Consider the following 21,467-nt stretch of genomic DNA (forward strand, 5'->3'; position numbering starts at 1 on the left):
TCTTGTCAGACACCAACTGCTTCATAGCAGACAGTGTACACAACTTGCATGTATTGTAAAATGTGCAATACAATCTCATTTTGGTGCAGGGGGAACAAAGAGATTGTGATTTGCCCCTTGTCTCAGAGAGTCACCAATGCATCTTCCACATCACTTCCACTTGTGGCTGACAATATTGTTACATTCACAGGCTGCTGAATGATAAGACAGAGCACACCTTGGAGGAGACTCAACGACGCCTTGCACTGAAGCAAAATGAACTGCAAATAGCACAGGAGAAAATTGTGAGGCTGGAGGAAAAAATTGGTATGTTGGAGCAGGGACGTCTAATAACTTCTGCTCAGGCCAAAATTCCAAGAGGCCAGTTCATTCAGCTATTTATGAAATTGTTCATATGGGTTGTCAGAATTAAATCTCAAGTTGTTTAGTTTTTACTTTCTGTTCGTCAATTTGGCTTAACTTTAGAGATGTCCTCGTTCGTTTCACAAATGTTCCCTCAAATTCAAAGTTATTAGTAAAAGCTGCTTGTGGATTTACTTGGCCAATTTTTTTTGTGGTGAATGTATGCAAAATTAGCATTGACAACATTTTTGAGAAAGGTGCAGTTGGTGATTTTTGTCAGCAGCCAATATGAATATGTGTATGTTTTGCATTTGTATTTCTTATTCCTTAGATGAAAATAATGTAAGTCGTTTATAGATATTTTAGGAGTAAACACTCCTAATTTGCTTGTTGTCATCTTTTACATCTTTAATTACGTGAGACTTTTAGTGGGAGCAAATAATATTCATGTTAAAAATTGTAGACAGAAAATAAGTTGATTTACTGATAACGGTATGTTTCATCCAAAGCTGAACAAACAAGCCAAAGCCTCTCCCAGCGAGAAGAAATTAGCATCCTCAAGGCAACTCTTACCGAGCTGGACAAGGAAAAGGATATCTTGCTATACAGTGTGGACCAGAAGACCGAAAAAATGTCCTCACTTGAGGAAACCATTGCTTTTAAAGTATGTCTTGCCATTCACAGTCAATTTAATATACATGTAATTGTTGTGTATGTGTCATAATCAAGGTTAGTGCATCCATGTACATCTAACTGGTTTCACCAATCATACCATACATAAGGTACTGTGACAAACGGCTTACTCCGGGGGTCCGCCGTCTGTCCGGGACTGTTAGAACACGGTCTTTTAGGGTAGGTTAAATGATGAGACGTCACGTACTGTTCCTTTAAACAGGCTATGCCTGGTTTATTCAGTCCCAGGCACTGAGACTGCCACAGTTTAAACAGAAAACAAAGCCAAACAAAAAGCTGCTCGTCTGAGCGATAACTTAAACTTAGATGTCCCTGACTCAGAGTTGGAAGTGGCTTGTCCACTTCCACCAACAAAATAAGTACCTTTGCAGTCTTTAGACAAACTAACAGAATGAATGAAGCGATTTGGGAAAGAGGCTTTCTCACCCCTCTGCAGTTCAGCAGCCTTCCAGGCTCTTGGGCGGGGCCCAGAGGAAACAGGAAACAGGTCTTATATACCTGAACTCTAATCAGCATGACAGGTGACAGAAAACAGGCAGCAGACAAACTGTGGAATGGAGTGCCTGTACCACGAGGCTGCCCTGTTCAGCTTAGACAGGACAGAAACTGTTCAGTATCCTGGGAGCCCTGTATATGGAGTTTATTACCAACCCCTGGTTTCTGTCACATATCCTCCCCCCCAGCTCAGACCTCGAGGGGTGAGCGACCATGGATATTAGGGAGTGCATCCTTGACAACCCGTCGGCATTGCCATGTTTGTGCCCCGACCTGTGTTCCACAGAAAATTTAAAGGGCTGTAGGCTTAGGAACCACCTGGTCACCCTAGCGTTCTTCTCCCTATTTTGACACATCCAGGTAAGGGGTGCATGATCTGTGACCAATCGGAACTTTCTCCCCAACAGATAATACTTGAGTGTCTCTACAGCCCACTTTATTGCGAGACACTCTTTCTCGACTATGGAGTAATTTTTCTCCTGGGGATTTAGTTTCCTACTTAAATAAAGGATGGGGTGCTCCTCCCCTTGAGACTCCTGGGAGAGTACCGCCCCCAGCCCTACCTCAGATGCGTCGGTTTGGACTACGAACTCTTTGGAGAAGTCAGGTGTGACCAACACTGGTTGGGCACAGAGAGCTTCTTTCAGGCTTCTAAAGGCCTGTTCGGCTTCGGGGGACCACTTTACCATTAGCGGTCCTCTTGCTTTTGTGAGGTCGGTTAGTGGGGTTGCCTTAGTTGCAAAATTGGGAATAAACCTCCTATAGTAGCCAATTAACCCCAAAAAGGTCCTTACTTGTTTTTTTGTGACTGGCCTTGGCCAATTTTGTATCGCCTCTACTTTGAGTGTTTGTGGTTTGAGTAACCCTCTACCAATAGAATACCCCAGATACTTGGCCTCCTCCAGACCAATAGTGCATTTAGCGGGGTTAGCAGTTAGTCCAGCAGACCGAACTGCGTTGAGCACAGCTTGGACCTTTGGAAGGTGGGACTGCCAATCTTCACTATGGATTACCACATCATCCAGGTAAGCGGCAGCGTACCGAACATGTGGTTTTAAAATTTTATCCATCATTCTTTGGAATGTGGCGGGAGCTCCATGTAAGCCAAAAGGCAGCACCTTATATTGAAAGAGGCCGTCTGGGGTTGAGAAGGCTGTTTTTTCTTTTGCCCTTTCTGTGAGGGGAACCTGCCAGTACCCTTTTGTTAGGTCTAGGGTTGTGAGATATCGGGCTTTGCCCAGTCTCTCTACAAGTTCATCCACCCTGGGCATAGGATAAGTATCAAATTTTGACACCGCGTTTAGTTTCCGGTAGTCATTACAAAACCTTGTTGTACCGTCTGGCTTTGGGACTAAAACTATAGGGCTGTTCCACCCACTTTGGGATTCCTCAATTACGCCTAGTTTTAGCATTTTTTTAACCTCTAAACTTATAGCCTCTCTCTTGGCCTCTGGGATTCGGTACGGTTTAAGGTTAACTCGGACCCCCGGTTCAGAGACTATGTCATGTTTAATTACGTTAGTTTTACCTGGCTGTGTAGAGAAGATTTCTTTGTTCCTTCTCACTAAACTCTGGACCTCTCGTTTCTGATGCACGGACAGTGTTTCAGCTATGCTAACCTCTGGGTCAGTTTCTTGATTCTCTGACGGACCTGGGGGTACTAGGGTTAACAAGACCTCTCTATCTTTCCAGGGCTTGAGTAGGTTTATATGGTAAATTTGCTCAGGTTTCCTCCTACCTGGCTGCCTTACCCTATAATTTACTTCTCCCACTCTTTCCAAGACCTCATATGGCCCATGCCATTTAGCAAGGAATTTACTCTCCACGGTGGGAACCAGAACTAGTACCCTATCACCTGGAAAAAAAATTCTGACCCTAGCACCCTTATTATACGTATTCCTTTGTGCTTCTTGAGCTTTCTCCATGTGTTCCCTCACTATGGGTAGGACTGCAGCAATGCGGTCCTGCATTTGGGCAACATGCTCTATTACACTTCTGTAAGGGGTAACCTCGTGTTCCCAAGTTTCTTTGGCTATATCCAGTAAGCCCCTTGGATGTCGGCCATACAATAGTTCAAACGGGGAGAAGCCTGTGGATGACTGGGGAACTTCCCTAATGGCAAATAACAGGTATGGTAACAAACAGTCCCAGTTTTTCCCATCCTTATCGACCGCCCGGCGTAACATGCTCTTTAAGGTTTTATTGAACCTTTCCACTAAACCATCTGTTTGTGGATGATAGACTGAGGTTCTGAGATGCTTGATTTTTAGGAGTTTACATAGCTCTTTTGTTACTTGGGACATAAATGGTGTTCCCTGGTCAGATAAGATCTCTTTAGGAATTCCGACCCGGGAAAACAGAAGTACTAACTCTTTTGCTATGTTTTTAGCAGAGGTGCTACGTAGGGGAACTGCCTCCGGATATCGGGTAGCATAATCTAATATTACCAATATATGCTGATGTCCCCTAGCAGACTTTATTAGGGGTCCTACTAGATCCATAGCAATCCGGTCAAATGGTACCTCTATTATGGGAAGGGGTACCAATGGGCTGCGGTATGCTTTGAACGGGGCGGTGATCTGACATTCTGGGCATGAGGAACAATAGTTTGTAATTTCTGCCAGAACCCCAGGCCAATAAAAGCTTCGGAGAACCTTTTCTTTTGTCTTTTCCACCCCTAGGTGTCCCCCCAATGGATGACTATGTGCGAGGTGTAATACTACGTTACGGAATGTCCGTGGTACCAACAATTGTTTAGTTGTAACTGATTTTCTTTTATCAACCCGATATACTAGGTCGTTCTCTACCTCGAAGTAGGGGTAAGCAAGTGATCTATCTGGTTGGCCATGAGTACTATTCTGGTCCCGTATATTTCCCCTTGCTACCGCTAATGTGGGGTCCTCCCACTGGGCCTTCTTAAAACTCCCAGGACTGACCTCTAGGTCAGCGAGGGTCTTATCCTGTACTGGGGTGGTAAGTGCCTGATCAACATCTTGATTTGGGGTATTCCCTACCAAAGTAGTGATGGGGAAGGGAATTTCACAGCACTCCTCCTTTTCCCCCTTCTTATTTGGGCCCTCGTCAACCTCCATTTCTGAAAAAGGGAAAGGATTTGTTTCTTCTAACACTTCGTTATGGTCTGCTATTGAACTCTGGGCGCTATTCTGAGCTGGGGACCACATTTTTAGAAAATGGGGAAAGTCGGTCCCTATTAACACATCATGTGCCAGTTTGGGTACAACACCCACCTTGAAATCTAAAGAACCAAATTCTGTTTAAAAAAAAACATCAACAGTGGAATATTCATGATTATCCCCATGTATACAACAAATTGCCACTCTTTGTGAACTGTTTACCTGTTTCTTCTTAATGGGCAATAGGTATTCGGACACTAGTGTGACCATACTCCCAGAGTCAAGAAGTGCCCGAACCCTCTTACCATTAACCTTTACAAATGCCCACAGATGGTTATTCAAGGGGTCCTCTGGGCTAGGGCCCATACATTGGGACTACAGCGAATAAGGTTCAACGCTGTTGCATTGCATGGGTTCAGCATTTAGTGGGCAGACTTTCGCGGTGTGGCCCCTCTCATAACAATTTACACATTTAGGTACATAGTCTGTGTCCCACTTAGAGCCTTTTCCCGGCTCCCCATGTTGGCTATTGCCCTTAGTGTGCGAACCACTGTTGCTGGAGCGGCGTGAAGGTGGTCGCCGCTCTTCAGCGCCCCTTAACCCCGGTACCCTTTTACCGTCTCTGGAAGAGTCCTGGAACCTCGGATAGTGGGGTTGCTCCACGACTGTGGGTTGCGGGTGCTCTTCTGCTGCACTGTACCTTTCTACAAGGGCCACAAGCTCATCCGCATTGTGGGGGTCACTCCGACTGACCCAACGGCGTAAGGCAGAGGGAAGTTTCCTCAAGAACTGGTCCATGACCAACCGTTCCACGATGTGGCTTGCTGAGTTGATCTCGGGTTGTAGCCACTTCCGGGCGAGGTGGATGAGGTCATACATCTGGCTTCGGGTGGCTTTATCCATCGTGAAGGACCATGCGTGAAACCTTTGGGCACGAACAGCCGTGGTTACGCCGAGGCGGGCGAGGATCTCGAACTTCAATTTTGCATAGACGTTAGCTTCGGCTGGCTCTAGATCAAAGTAAGCCTTCTGGGGTTCGCCGCTTAGGAAGGGTGCGATTAGACCAGCCCACTCAGCTTCTGGCCATCCCTCTCTCTGTGCCGTGCGTTCAAACGTGAGAAGATAGGCTTCCACATCATCCGAGGGTCCCATCTTCTGAAGGTAGTGGCTTGCCCTGGTCATTTTCGGAACTGGGGCTGCCTCTGCCAGTGGAAGGTTACTGATAGTCCCCCTCAGGATCTCGAGTTCCTGCTGTAAGCCCTGAGCGAACCGCTTTTGCTCCTCTCTCAGCAGGCGGTTTGTCTCTTGCTGGTTTGCATTAGTCTCTTGCTGGGCTATTAACAGCTGTCGCTGGGTTTCACTCGCCTGTTGCTGGGCTTCATTCGCGTCTTTCTGGACAGCGACATTGCGTACCAGCGCACTCACCACGTCTTCCATCTTGTTTGGAGAGAGAGAAAAAAAACCTTTTTTTTTTTTTTTAAAGTTCTTTAACCCCCAGACCTTTCAGTGTTCTGCCCGCATTCTCCACCATATGTGACAAACGGCTTACTCCGGGGCTCCGCCGTCTGTCCGGGACTGTTAGAACACGGTCTTTTAGGGTAGGTTAAATGATGAGACGTCACGTACTGTTCCTTTAAACAGGCTATGCCTGGTTTATTCAGTCCCAGGCACTGAGACTGCCACAGTTTAAACAGAAAACAAAGCCAAACAAAAAGCTGCTCGTCTGAGCGATAACTTAAACTTAGATGTCCCTGACTCAGAGTTGGAAGTGGCTTGTCCACTTCCACCAACAAAATAAGTACCTTTGCAGTCTTTAGACAAACTAACAGAATGAATGAAGCGATTTGGGAAAGAGGCTTTCTCACCCCTCTGCAGTTCAGCAGCCTTCCAGGCTCTTGGGCGGGGCCCAGAGGAAACAGGAAACAGGTCTTATATACCTGAACTCTAATCAGCATGACAGGTGACAGAAAACAGGCAGCAGACAAACTGTGGAATGGAGTGCCTGTACCACGAGGCTGCCCTGTTCAGCTTAGACAGGACAGAAACTGTTCAGTATCCTGGGAGCCCTGTATATGGAGTTTATTACCAACCCCTGGTTTCTGTCACAGTACCTATTTTCATCTATGGCTTCTCTGATACGAAGTGGTATTTTCTGAGTGGCTAAAATGTCAGAGATAAAGAATACAACAGGGCCCTGCTTCTCGATGCCCCGCTTTTCGGCGATCCGCCGATACGGCGGCACCGAGAAGGGGGCCGCCATCTTAGATCCTCAGTCGCGCATGCGCAGAATGGGCGGGTGCGCCCGGCGCGCATGCGCAGACCGTAGTTTGCGTGCGCATACTGTAGTTTGCGCGCGCAGACCATAGGTTGCGCATGCACAGAATGGCAAAAATGCCGATTTGCGCATGCAAAATCACTGAAAATCGCCGGATCCGGTTTCCGGCGATTTTCACTACACGGCAGGCCCCTGGAACGGAACCCGCCGTATACCCGGGGCCCTCCTGTAATTAAATGGAAACACATAGCGCATACCTGTTATGATTCAAATGTATCCAAAAAATGAATAATTACCTGGTACTGAATCTGTACATCACAGAAAAGTCCAGCATCTCACATTAATAGGATTGTCAAAGACTAACAGGGTTTTTCAAACGGTGGTCTCTGATGCACCCGTGATCACTAAAGATCCGTGATTTTCCCCAAAGTTTAAAAAAAATCACTTTAAGTTGATCTCTTTTGCTGTCAGAGTATTTTCTTTCACTCATAAACATAAAGAAGCCCACCGCTCAGCATTGAAGGTAAATGTTACTCAGTGGGTGCACCTAAGGGAAGGTTGGCAACAAAATGAAGTATCCACAGAGGGATGTGGACTAGAGTCCCTTTCTCAGTGCACAACCTCTGAGAGGTCACAATAGTTGCTATAAATATAGCTACTGTATGATTGCTTCTATTTGCCCACTGGTTAGACGCAATGATGGTGGTAGCTGTAATGAATTCCTAGGACTATTCCTGAATGGAGGGAAAGCAGTGATACTGCATGGTCCAATGAGGGAATTAAAACTTTAATAGGTATGCTCTTAAAATAAATCAATAGACCGTGATAACATCCAATCATTGTAGTGACACAGTAATGAAGTGCTAAAATATATACAAGGAATAATTACTTAGGTGAAATAGTAAAAACATGTATTGTATGCTATCACTGTTCCTTTAAAGAACATATCTATTAAATGTTTAATTTTAATTCACTCATTGGACCATGCAGTATCACTGCTTTCCCTTCATTTAGGAATAGCCTTAGGAATTCATTACAACTAACAATCAATTGTGTCTACCCAATGGGCAATTAGACCCATTCATAGCTATATTTATAGCAACTATTGTGACATCCCAGAGGTTGTGCACTGAGTAAAGGACTCTATTCCGCATCCCCTCTGTGGATACTCCTTTTTATTTCATTTCACTACCTGATTTTTTAGATAGAGATTCAGTATTTCTTTAATGTACAGTATGTGCTAGTTATATGTAAATGTATTGATCAACAAACCTAGGTAAAACTATAGTGGTCCTCCGTGCGATTATTAATACTCGGTAGTGTGGAAAAATGGAATAGGTTTGAGAACCCCTGGACTTGCATTTCAGTCCCATGAGTCTTCATTACAATCTTCATTCATCCTTGGTTTTTTTTAGAATGCAGCTTATTTTTTTTATTTGGCTATAACAGAAAAAAGGTGCCATCAACTATCGGCTTAAAATACTTGGAGAGCAATAATTCATTGATCATTATACTACAATATTAAATTATATATTAAAAATAATATTTAAAAATATATAATTACATGCTATAAATGTATTCAGGCCCATATTTACGAAGCATTTTACTTTATGTCTGCTTGATTACATTTGCCTATGTTTCTTTTTCACTTTTAAGGAAAACACAATACAAGGCTTAAGGGATGTGATAAGTGAGATGGAAGATTCTGCACGGTAAACATTAATGTTCTGTTTGTCTGGTTTATTGCAATATGATATACAGTATGTTCATACTTCTGTGACCCCTCTATTTCCCTACATGAATGAATATGCAGGGCAATTTTTGTGAAGGTACGTTACCTTTTTCTCTTACCTTCTCATCTCTGGCGGCATCTTCTTGTAACAACGTGTCGCCATGGCGTCAAGCTGCATGGCGCCACGTTGCCATGACAACGTGACATCATGCGGCGCTGCGAGGGAGATGAGGAGCAGGAGAAGGTAACAGGCTGGGTACCGACACCTTTTGTATAACAAAATAAAGCACTGTGAATGTGTATATACAAGGGCGGGGGCCTGAGTCAGGGGCGTAGATAGAGCCCGGGCAAAGCCTGGGGGCCTGTCTCTCTTCAGATAGACAGGCTTGGGCGGGTAGGAGGAAAGCGGAGGTTGGAGGAGATCAGAGGCGGATGCCGGCTAAGGTGCGCGGGGCTGATCATAGAACAGCTGTAGCCAGTAAGAGGGAGTAGGAAGGCAGGGTTGTCTGGCTGCTTAACCATTGCAACTTTCAGGCAGCAGGTGGTGCTGCAGAGCACTCCATAGCTGCTCCTCTCCAGATCTCCCAGTTCCGTGTGTGTGTGTGTCTGTGTTGGTAAGTGTGTGTATTTGTAATGCATATGTGTGTTTCATGCATTATGTGCAGGTATATGTTGCATATTTAGGGGCCTATGCAGTAAACGGCGATAAGTCCCTTATAGCCAGCTTCTCGCCAAAACGGCCTACTGCGATTCAGTAAGCCCCGATAAGCTGGCGATAAGAGCAAAAATCACTGTGTTGTTTTCCCAGAAAAAAAAAAAAAAACGCTGCCCGCTTGCCGATAAGCCATTTTTCGCTGCTCATCGCCAGCTTTTCCAACTCGCTATATTTTAGTAGCCCTGACCAGCTTATCGCAGCTGATCGCCGCTCTAGAATGGTGAATTTCTCTCTAAATGGCCCCAGCAAAAAAAGTTGGCAAGAAGGTGGGGATGAGCGGCAATACTAGACTTAGAAAAAATCATGCCTTTCTCCTGCATCGGATTGATGCCGGGGGTCTCCGGAGCTGATACCATTAATACCAGCACCGGAGACCCCGGCATGAATCCGATGCAGGATAAATGCATTTACAGGCAACTTCATTACCTTAGCGGCTAACCGCTAAGGCAATGAAGGGGTTAAACACCCATGCCAAGCTTATTGTGGGTAGCGGGGTGGGTGAAGGGGGTATTTGGCCCTTGGTGGCTGTTTAGGCCTTGCAGTTAATATCGCTACGGTAATGACAGGGTTAACCCCTCCCGCAAGGCCTAAACACCCACCATGGGCCAAATACCTCCTTCACCCACCCCTGCTACCCACAATAAAAACAATACACACAACAGCCCCACTACCCACCTCCTAGGTCCCACAATAAACATTATCATATTTAATAAACGTCAATACCCCACGTGCCCCCCCCCCATACTGTAAAACCATAATTTATTATTTTACAGGCAGGATTAATACCCCAAGCCGGTGGGGGTCCCCGGTGGTCCCGACGGGTGTCCGCAGGTCCCACAGTGCACCCCGGGGGGTACCCAAGGGTGTCTGGGAACCTCCGGGAGGTCTCCGCTGGGCACCGTGGGCCACCAGGTGATCCCCGTGGGCTCCAATGGGGTCCCCGGGTCGTCCCCACAGGTGTCCCCAGTGGGTCCTCAGGTGGTACCCTTGGGCGTCCGGGGGTCCTCGGGTGGTACACGTGGGGGTCCTCAGGTGGTCTCCATGGGTCCCCGCTGCCCTGCAGTACCAATCCGGTATGTAAAAAAATAAAACATGGCCTACATTTAAATCAATAACCCACCGCCAAACACATACAGTAATGGGCAAAGTAAGTATTATCCAGATATGGATAATAGATTATTTGCGCATTATTAAACACAACATTAGCCAGCCAACATAAATAAAGTAAATAAATACAGTTCTACTTACCACAGCCAATATGATGGGCGCCCTCGGCAGGATACTGCAGGTCCCTGTCCTCCGTTGCCAGAAAGCATAAATACAGTAATAAATACATTCTAATGTCCCCTAACCCCTTAATCACCTGAGCGGTTAATAACCACTATAGTAATTAAGGGGTTAACCCACCCTGCCCCGCTACTCACCCGGGAGCCCTAACCACCCACCCCGGACCCACTATACCCACACTATACCCATTGAGTAGTATAGTGGTACATCATACCCATATAATAATATGGGCCTGATAAGCCACTATAGCAGTCAATGGGCACCCTAATCACAATCCATTAATGCTCAAAACACACAATAATAAAACATTCAAAAACACTGAAACACCCCAATTCACTAAATAAAAACAGTAGCCAACAAATGTAATTAATAAAAACACTAACCAGCTCAACAAGGAATTAATTAAACCATTAACCAATTAAATCAATTAATAAAACAACAAGGAATTAATTGTAACAGTAACCAATCAAAGCAATTAATTATTAATCAAATCTCCTGATAAAGTGCACAAGCACGAAACATGTCGGCTCCGTTTTGTTGCTGGTCGTTTGATCTTATGAGTGATTAAATGCAAATGTTGTAGTTACCCTCTCTCCAGTTGATTTTTTTCCAGAGTGGTGCGTTGCGCTTTTTTTCTATTCTACTATTCACTTGACGTACAGCACACACAAAGGTTCCTGCAATTTTATTTGTAATAAAACATGCAACCCATGGGACCAGGATTGGATTTATTCACCTTCCACAACCGTGAGTCTCCACTTTGATATTATTGAGGATATAGTCTAGGACAGTGATTCCCAACCAGGGGCTCCTTGAAGCAGTCTCAGGGGTCCCATCTATGGACCACAGACCCCCCTCCCCCGGGGATGTTTTTTTTTGGTATGTATTTTGTGAGGGGTATTGAGTGGGAGTGGGGTAATTGACGGAAGGTAGGGGCGAGTGAGAGGAGAGAGGGGGGCGGGAGTGAGTGAGGAAAAGAGGGAGTAAGAGTGAGACGCAGGAGATAAATACATGCGAGGCGGGAGGGTGAGACAGAGGGGAGAGAAATACATGGGTAGAGGGTGGGAAATAGAGGTGTCTCGTGAGGTGGGACATTTTGTGGTTTACCCCTGTTGAACCTAATACTGTATGTGTCAGCCAGATAGGGGTTCCCCGAGATTTTTCAAAATACTTCAAGGGTTCCTCCAAACAAAAAAGGTTGGAAATCACTGGTCTAGGATATAGGGGGACGAGAAAGTCTACAGTTAATGATTTGGGAAGTTAACTAGCTGCCATGTGATGTAAGTATGTACAGCTGATTTGTGAAAGCTCTTCAATAGCGCAGAAGCAGCCAGGCATCATCTTTTTATACATACTGTAAACCCCAAGACTGATTGTTTGCACGGGTTATAAGTGGAGCTGGCAAGGAAACCTTTCTATGTAAGAAAAATAAAGGAATGGATATGACTGTTGTGTTTTTTCATATAGACAAACAGTGCCTCAAATTCACTGTTGGGATTGTCTTTTGAAGCCCCAGATTTGCTCTTTGGACTGTTTTTGCATTTGGAAAGGAGACTGCTGTGTTTTTAGGAGAGATCTCCCAGCTGTTTTCTGGTTTTATGACTCACAGCGTGCATAGGTTTACTCTCTCGCTTCCCGTCTTGCTGGTCTTTTAGGATTTGCCACCTCGTTGTCTTGTCTACCGGGCTCTGCAGGACAGGTCCTTTCTCTTTTCTCTCTCTCTCTCTCCATCTCTCTCTCTCTCTCTCTCTCTCTCTGATCTCCCTCTCTCTGATCTCCCTCTCTCTGATCTCCTTCTCTGCTCACTCTCCCCTGCCTGTGTATCACCACACTCCCATTGCCATGACGTCTCAGCTCCTCAGGATCCAGTGGGCATATTCCTTTCTTCGCCCACCCATTGGCCAGAGAGTATGTTAACTCCTTACAGCCACTGGGGGCAGTATGTATACATAAATGTATACTAAGGGGTGTTGCACTTTCTATAGGGACTGCCCTATATTACCAAAAATGTGCTGTATTTGCATGGTTTAATTTTTTATGCATTTCCGCTGAATAACAGTGTGCCAGTTTCAACCTCCATAGAATACAGGGCCGCAGACTGCTTTCCCGGGTCCCAGGAGTAAAATTACCACCAGGGCCTCCCACCAATGTCGGCGGGAAACCCCATCCCCCCTTTTCTCTTACACTCCCCCCCCTCCTCACTCTCACCCCCCATATATTATATATTATAATATATAAGATTTTTTTTATATATAGACACACATAAACACAATATGCCCCCCTACCCAAACACACACACACACTATAAGCCCACCTTACACACACACACACCCACACTATAAGTCGCCTACCTACATACACAATAAAAGCCCCCCTACCTACACACAAACACACACACACACATAATATAAGCCCCCTTACCTACACACACACAATATAAGCCCCCTACCTGCACGTGCACACACACATACACACACACACTATACAAGCCCCCTTCCACACACACAATATATAAGCCCCCCTACACACACAAGACACACACACCTTGGGGGGGTAAGGGGTCTGGGAGGGTGGTATAGGGGGGGCTGGGGCATGTAGGCTTGCCTGGGGCCCTTGGATGGGCCAGCTGAAGCACCATGGCCAGTGCAGAAGAGAGCTCTACAGGCCTGCGGAGCCTATGGGAGGGCAGATGGGCTGTGCCGAGGGAATAGGGGGGCCCTTCAGTCCTGCAGGAGGGAAGGGAAGGGGGGGCAGCCAGGAAAGGGGAGGTCCAGGCTTGCCTGCACATAGAGAGCTGTAGAGTTGCTGGCAGTGAGGCCAGGCCCCTTGACTGGCCGGGCCAGCAGTCCCGGCTGTCCCCCACTGTCGGCGGCCCTGATAGAATATAATTACACGTAAACGACCCCTTCCAAATTTGGCTCTTATCTTACAGTTGCTATTGCTTGTCTTTTTGCATATAATACAATTGAAATCTGTGTCATTAGGTCAGTAATACTGATCAGAATCTGATTGAGGGGTAATGCTATATAGTCTGACGTGGTTGTTGGGGCTATTATTGTCTTCAATGGGAGTTTTTCAGCTGATAACGGTGTGATCAGCTACAGTGTACTTCAGGGCATATTGACTAAGGCCCTAAATCATGAGCTTATGAGTGCTACTGTGTGTCAGTTTGTTACCTGGATTACTCAGACATTGTCGCCTATGACAGGTATTTATTTTTTGTTATAAGTTAAGTCTTATCATGCCATCTAGGGGGTTTCTTTCTTACGCTCTGTAGATATGTGCTTTCATATTTTGAAGGGGCGTATAAAATACTTCCCCTTTTCCTCCTCCTGCTGCACATATTTCACATCCGAATGCTAAAACAGAGTGCAAAATAATTTCATTATTGTTTTCCTGCGATTTGTTCCAATAACTTTTTTTCCCCCCATTAAATCGATTCACTTGTTAAGATTCTGTTTTTTTATCATGTATTAAATGAGTAAACTATTAATATTCATCCATTCCAATTTGCTTGGAAGGCAATCCGCTAAGACCCTCAGCAGCCACGAGCAGGAGATCAGCAGGCTGCGCCGGCAGCTGGATGAGATCAGCGATGAGCTCTCTCACACAGGGAGGGACCGGGAGATGGTGGTTCAGGAGAATTCACGTCTGCATGACCAGCTTTCAAAGAGCAAACTGGAAAATCAGGTAAAAAAAACCTGCAGTAGACTTACAGCCACCCACCCAATATAATACCCAACACCGCGGTGTGGTCCCCCCAAAGTACTGAGGGTGCCCTAGGCACTTAAACACCCAGTGTCCATAGAACAGTTCCCACCCAAAGTATGAGGTAACGCTACCCCTGTGTAAAATGTTGGTGCACTTGATACCTCCCTGGGCACTCCTGTACCCAGGTACCGCTGATGAAATATGGATCAGTCGGGTCCCACGCAGCGGGGCCTCCGACATAAATCCCTTTACTCCTTAGAGTCCCGATCCACCTCGTGGGTGAGCTCCAGCAGGAGTGTCTGACGTAATGTCTATGATGTGGCCTGTGACCTGGTCCCAGACCGCAGGGCACCGCGTGGCTGTCTGGTCACCGATGTCCCAGCACTACTATAATATAATATAATGGGGAAGAGTCCCTATCTGGGGCCTTCCCTACAATACTCCGCTGGGGATGACTCAGGACCTAGCTGGGGCCCAAGGGGCAAGTCTAGGCCCAGTCCAGGGAATGACTGCTCCCTGGACACTACCTATTCCGTTGCCTCCCGCCGTCAGACTCTCTCGCAGTCTCTCTTCGTGCCAAAGCTATATGCTTCCTCCTAGAGGATTCTGGGACTTGTAGTTCCGCAGTACTGTATCTGCAGAGCCACCTAAGATGGCCACCGCAGCTTACACTGCGCATGCGTGAGAACCAAGATGGCGGCTCTCACACTCCGGGTCCACCGCGGAGCTCCGATCAACCTGGCAGCTTCCCTTCCCACACTGGAGGTAAGAGGGGAGCTCGGCTACATAGATTTAAGGCCATACTAGATATGAAAGAAAGCCAACAATCAAATAGGGTCAGAGGTTTTATAGCAGATAGGAAAATGGGTGAAGTGATTTTTACTGTATCTGCTGTCAAATTCTGTTTCTATGTTAGAGTTGTTTGAAGCATCTTTTTCATGCTTTATGGTGTTATTTTCGCATATTGCTGCCTAGAGTTCTTTACATCATTTCCTTTTTTTAATCCAAGTGGAGCAAAGAAAAGATAGGAGTAGAACACCCCAAAGTAATGCTTCCTGAGGCAGGTCCAGTTATACATAAAGTGAAGATAATGAAATCCCAGCCGGTATAATAAACGTTCAGAGAATGAGTCACAAAGTCCAATAAAGTATACTGAGTTGTTAAAGTATTTCCATAATGTTGTATGGTATTGTATGTCTTTATTTATATATTTATTTATGCACTTTATCAAAGCGTTTATAAAGCGCAAACGTCGCGCGAAATACGTCAGAGGGGGTCTCTCCCCTTGCTGTTTTTATGTGCCGCAAATAAAGTATTTTTGTACCAGTAATGAGCAGTCCAGCCACAATTTTTCCCTTCGCTGGTGCACCGCCTCACACACCCTGGCTTTAATCCAATACAAATCAAGATTTGTCAAAACCAAAACACACCCTCTGTGTAGGGGGACCAGACATCTCGGTTTAGCCGGGATAGTCCCATTTTTAAAACTTTGTCCCGGGTCCTGACTTATCTTAAATGTCCCGTTTTTGGCAAGTGCCGATTGCGCATGCGTGGCTGGCAAGCACCCTTTGCGCCTGCGCTGGTGATAGGCGCCCATCGTGTATGGCACTTGCCAGCCGCTCGTGCGCATGTGTGCATGCCGTTCACGCATGTGCGTTTGGTGCCGGTCACCAAAAATGTGGTCACCCTACCTCTGTGCCAATATACAGTATTTGAGTATGAGGGCTCATAGTAATGCATTGCTTTTTCTCAACCAGACTCTAACACACAAGCTGAAAGACTCTCAGAAGGAACTTGAAGATGTGAAGTTAAAGATGCAGGGAACTATCACTGATGTGGCACTGCTAGAAAGTTCAATTAAGTCCAAAGTGAGTCAGACCTGGCTTTGTTCCCAAAACTATAACAAATAATTGTATATGTTTAGTGTAAAAAAAAAAAGTACTTTCAGAGGAAGTTTACATTTGGCTTCAAATTCTCTGTGCAATGCAGCGATACAATATGGGGCTTAATATTGGCTGCAACCTCAATGGGACCCACTGCACAATGTGAGCCCAGTGTGTCGGACAGGACTTACATTTTAATGCACGTGTGTATGCATTGCGTTTTAAACCCCTCAGTGGTGGAAGTTGCTTGCTGCCCATTGCTTATCCCTTACTAATTGCTTTTGTTCTCATTCTTAACCTAAATATTTGGTATTACAACCTATTTCTGGAATCCCCAGACTTCTTCCTTCCCATCTATCAAGGGTAGTAAGACTTTTTCACCTTTCGCTTTCAGTGATATGACTGTATACGAAATATACACTTCGTTTTCATGTTGGCTTTTCTAAGGACGATTTCAGAAGATTAAATGAGGGGACATACTGTAAGCGCATTATCAAACGTTCCATTTTTTTTTTATCAGGAAAAGGAGAATCGGGACGTTATGGAAAACTACCGCAGAGCCTCATCACAGGCAGAGAACTGGGAGAATAAGTTCCGCCAAGTGGAGGGCGAACACAGCTCTGGGAAACTGGAGCTTCTGAGCGCAGAGTCTGAGCGCCGGAGGCTCAAAGAGAGAGTAGACTTTTTAGAAATGGAGATTGAGCAAGTAAGAAAAGAACGTGGTGCTTCACATAGTACAGTGCTCCATGATTAGGGAAATGTTGTGTAGAGAGTGACTGGGCAAGATTTGCTATTTTCCTAAAGAACATGCAGTACTAACTATACATTAGGTGAAGGCTTGAGGCCAATGTGTGCCAAGATCTCATAATATACACTGTTATTTTGTAGTGGCAAAAATTGAGCGATACCTTTTTGCACCTTGTTGTTTACTCCTGTTTAACCCCTGTGCTTGCAGCATTTTAAAATGCAATCTAAAGCATATGTTACAGCTTATGGGCAATAACATATATTGAAAACAAACATTAGATTCATCATTAAGGAGAACAAAACCGATTTAAAGGAAGAAATCACTTACACCCAACTTATGCTCAGATCCCCAAAAGGGTGCTAAGCTTTAGCACAGCTCGACTCCCATTTATATGCATAGGAGCTGAGGCACGCTAAAGCTTAGCCCAATTTGTGCATCTGGGCCTAAGTTGTGGCTACTTCTTTTAAAATCTGATATCAAAGAAGTCGGGTTTTGATAAATGAGCCTGAGGTGCTTGACTTCAGGTAACATAGTGTTATTACATGTTCATACACACTGTATGTCAAGTCTCAGTAGCAGTTGAATACAAAAAGGAGACATATAAATGTCCTATGCATCATGTTAGGTTAAGTGTGAGAAGTTACCGTACCTGGGAAAGTAGCTTGTCAGATGTGATCGCATCACAAAGATAAGGATATCTACAAATCACAGGTATTGATACTATGTCCCTGTGAGGGCTATATCAATGTCCCTGTGAGAGCTATATCAATGTCCCTGTGAGAGCTACAGTATATGAATGTCCCTGCGAGGGCTATATGCATATCTCTGCGAGGGCTATAGTATATGAATGTCCCTGTGAGGGCTATAGTATATGAATGTCCCTGTGAGGGCTATAGTATATGAATGTCCCTGCGAGGGCTATAGTATATGAATGTCCCTGCGAGGCCTATAGTATATGAATGTCCCTGCGAGGGCTATAGTATATAAATGTCCCTGCGAGTGCTATATGCATATCTCTGCGAGTGCTATATGCATATCCCTGCGAGGGCTATAGTATATGAATGTCCCTGTGAGGGCTATAGTATATAAATGTCCCTGCGAGGGCTATATGCATATCTCTGCGAGTGCTATATGCATATCTCTGCAAGTGCTATATGCATATCTCTGCGAGTGCTATATGCATATCTCTGCGAGTGCTATATGCATATCTTTGCGAGTGCTATATGCATATCTCTGCGAGTGCTATATGCATATCTCTGCGAGTGCTATATGCATATCCCTGCGAGTGCTATATGCATATCCCTGCGAGTGCTATATGCATATCCCTGCGAGTGCTATATGCATATCCCTGCGAGTGCTATATGCATATCCCTGCGAGTGCTATATGCATATCCCTGCGAGTGCTATATGCATATCTCTGCGAGTGCTATATGCATATCCCTGCGAGTGCTATATGCATATCTTTGCGAGGGCTATATGCATATCTCTGCGAGTGCTATATGCATATCTTTGCGAGTGCTATATGCATATCTTTGCGAGTGCTATATGCATATCTCTGCGAGTGCTATATGCATAACTTTGCGAGGGCTATAGGAATGTCCCTGCGAGGGCTATAGTAATGTCCCTGCGAGGGCTATAGTAATGTCCCTGCGAGGGCTATAGTAATGTCCCTGCGAGGGCTATAGTAATGTCCCTGTGAGGGCTATAGTAATGTCCCTGCGAGGGCTATAGTATATGAATGTCCCTGCGAGGGCTATAGTAATGTCCCTGCGAGGGCTATAGTATATGAATGTCCCTGCGAGGGCTATAGGAATGTCCGTGCGAGGGTTATGGGAATGTCCCTGCGAGGGCTATAGTAATGTCCCTGCGAGGGCTATAGTAATGTCCCTGCGAGGGCTATAGTAATGTCCCTGCGAGGGCTATAGTAATGTCCCTGCGAGGGCTATAGTAATGTCCCTGCGAGGGCTATAGTAATGTCCCTGCGAGGGCTATAGTAATGTCCCTGCGAGGGCTATAGTATATGATTGTCCCTGCGAGGGCTATAGTATATGAATGTCCCTGCGAGGGCTATAGTAATGTCCCTGCGAGGGCTATAGGAATGTCCCTGCGAGGGCTATAGTATATGAATGTCCCTGCGAGGGCTATAGTATATGAATGTCCCTGCGACGGCTATAGTAATGTCCCTGCGAGGGCTATAGTAATGTCCCTGCGAGGGCTATAGTAATGTCCCTGCGAGGGCTATAGTATATGAATGTCCCTGCGAGGGCTATAGTATATGAATGTCCCTGCGAGGACTGTAGGAATGTCCCTGCGAGGGCTATAGGAATGTCCCTGCGAGGGCTATAGTAATGTCCCTGTGAGGGCTATAGGAATGTCCCTGCGAGGGCTATAGTAATGTCCCTGTGAGGGCTATAGGAATGTCCCTGCGAGGGCTATAGTAATGTCCCTGCGAGGGCTATAGTATATGAATGTCCCTGCGAGGGCTATAGTATATGAATGTCCCTGCGAGGACTGTAGGAATGTCCCTGCGAGGGCTATAGGAATGTCCCTGCGAGGGCTATATGCATATCTTTGCGAGTGCTATATGCATATCCCTGCGAGTGCTATATGCATATCTTTGCGAGTGCTATATGCATATCCCTGCGAGTGCTATATGCATATCTCTGCGAGGGCTATATGCATAACTTTGCGAGGGCTATAGGAATGTCCCTGCGAGGGCTATAGTATATGAATGTCCCTGCGAGGGCTATAGGAATGTCCCTGCGAGGGCTATAGGAATGTCCCTGCGAGGGCTATAGTAATGTCCCTGTGAGGGCTATAGGAATGTCCCTGCGAGGACTATATGCATATCTCTGCGAGGGCTATAGTAATGTCCCTGCGAGGGCTATAGGAATGTCCCTGCGAGGGCTATAGTAATGTCCCTGCGAGGACTATATGCATATCTCTGCGAGGGCTATAGGAATGTCCCTGCGAGGGCTATAGTAATGTCCCTGCGAGGGCTATAGGAATGTCCCTGCGAGGGCTATAGTAATGTCCCTGCGAGGACTATATGCATATCTCTGCGAGGGCTATAGGAATGTCCCTGCGAGGGCTATAGTAATGTCCCTGCGAGGGCTATAGGAATGTCCCTGCGAGGGCTATAGTAATGTCCCTGCGAGGACTATATGCATATCTCTGCGAGGGCTATAGGAATGTCCCTGCGAGGGCTATAGTAATGTCCCTGCGAGGGCTATAGGAATGTCCCTGCGAGGGCTATAGTAATGTCCCTGCAAGGACTATATACATATCTCTGCGAGCGCTATAGGAATGTCCCTGCGAGGGCTATAGTAATGTCCCTGCGAGGGCTATAGGAATGTCCCTGCGAGGGCTATAGTAATGTCCCTGCGAGGGCTATAGGAATGTCCCTGCGAGGGCTATAGTATATGAATGTCCCTGCGAGGGCTATAGTAATGTCCCTGTGAGGGCTATAGGAATGTCCCTGTGAGAGCTATAGTATATGAATGTCCCTGCGAGGGCTATAGTAATGTCCCTGCGAGGGCTATAGTAGTGTCCCTGCGAGGGCTATAGTAATGTCCCTGTGAGGGCTATAGTAATGTCCCTGCGAGGCTATAGGAATGTCCCTGCGAGGGCTATAGTAATGTCCCTTCGAGGGCGATTGGAATGTCCCAGCGAGGGCTATAGTAATGTCCCTGCGAGGGCTATAGTAATCTCCCTGCGAGGGCTATAGTAATGTCCCTGCGAGGGCTATAGTAATGTCCCTGCGAGGGCTATAGTAATGTCCCTGCGAGGGCTATAGTAATGTCCCAGCGAGGGCTATAGTAATGTACCTGCGAGGGCTATAGTAGTGTCCCTGCGAGGGCTATAGTAATGTCCCTGCGAGGGCTATAGTAATGTTCCTGCGAGGGCTATAGGAATGTCCCAGCGAGGGCTATAGTAATGTCCCTGCGAGGGCTATAGTAATGTCCCTGCGAGGGCTATAGTAATGTCCCTGCGAGGGCTATAGTAATGTCCCTGCGAGGGCTATAGTAATGTCCCTGCGAGGGCTATAGTAATGTCCCTGCGAGGGCTATAGTAATGTCCCTGCGAGGGCTATAGTAATGTCCCTGCGAGGGCTATAGTAATGTCCCTGCGAGGGCTATAGTAATGTCCCTGCGAGGGCTATAGTAATGTCCCATGCGAGGGCTATAGTAATGTCCCTGCGAGGGCTATAGTAATGTCCCTGCGAGGGCTATAGTAATGTCCCTGCGAGGGCTATAGTAATGTCCCTGCGAGGGCTATAGTAATGTCCCTGCGAGGGCTATAGTAATGTCCCTGCGAGGGCTATAGTAATGTACCTGCGAGGGCTATAGGAATGTCCCTGCGAGGGCTATAGTATATGAATGTCCCTGCGAGGGCTATAGTATATGAATGTCCCTGCGAGGGCTATAGGAATGTCCCTGCGAGGGCTATAGG

General features: G+C 46.1%; 1 protein-coding gene across 2 annotated transcripts in view; it reads left to right on the top strand.

Moving 5' to 3' along the window:
* The window catches only part of TSGA10 (testis specific 10), a 71,417-nt gene that overhangs the window by 24,265 nt on the left and 25,685 nt on the right, over positions 1-21,467 (top strand). For both annotated transcript variants that reach the window (XM_075590503.1, XM_075590504.1), the window contains exons 10-15: positions 191-306; positions 852-1,006; positions 8,596-8,651; positions 14,195-14,363; positions 16,142-16,252; positions 16,788-16,973. In XM_075590503.1, coding sequence (XP_075446618.1) covers positions 191-306; positions 852-1,006; positions 8,596-8,651; positions 14,195-14,363; positions 16,142-16,252; positions 16,788-16,973 — 793 coding nt within the window. The remainder of the gene's footprint in view (positions 1-190; positions 307-851; positions 1,007-8,595; positions 8,652-14,194; positions 14,364-16,141; positions 16,253-16,787; positions 16,974-21,467) is intronic.

This window comes from Ascaphus truei, chromosome 3 (assembly GCF_040206685.1).
Source record: "Ascaphus truei isolate aAscTru1 chromosome 3, aAscTru1.hap1, whole genome shotgun sequence".
Lineage (NCBI taxonomy): Eukaryota > Metazoa > Chordata > Amphibia > Anura > Ascaphidae > Ascaphus > Ascaphus truei.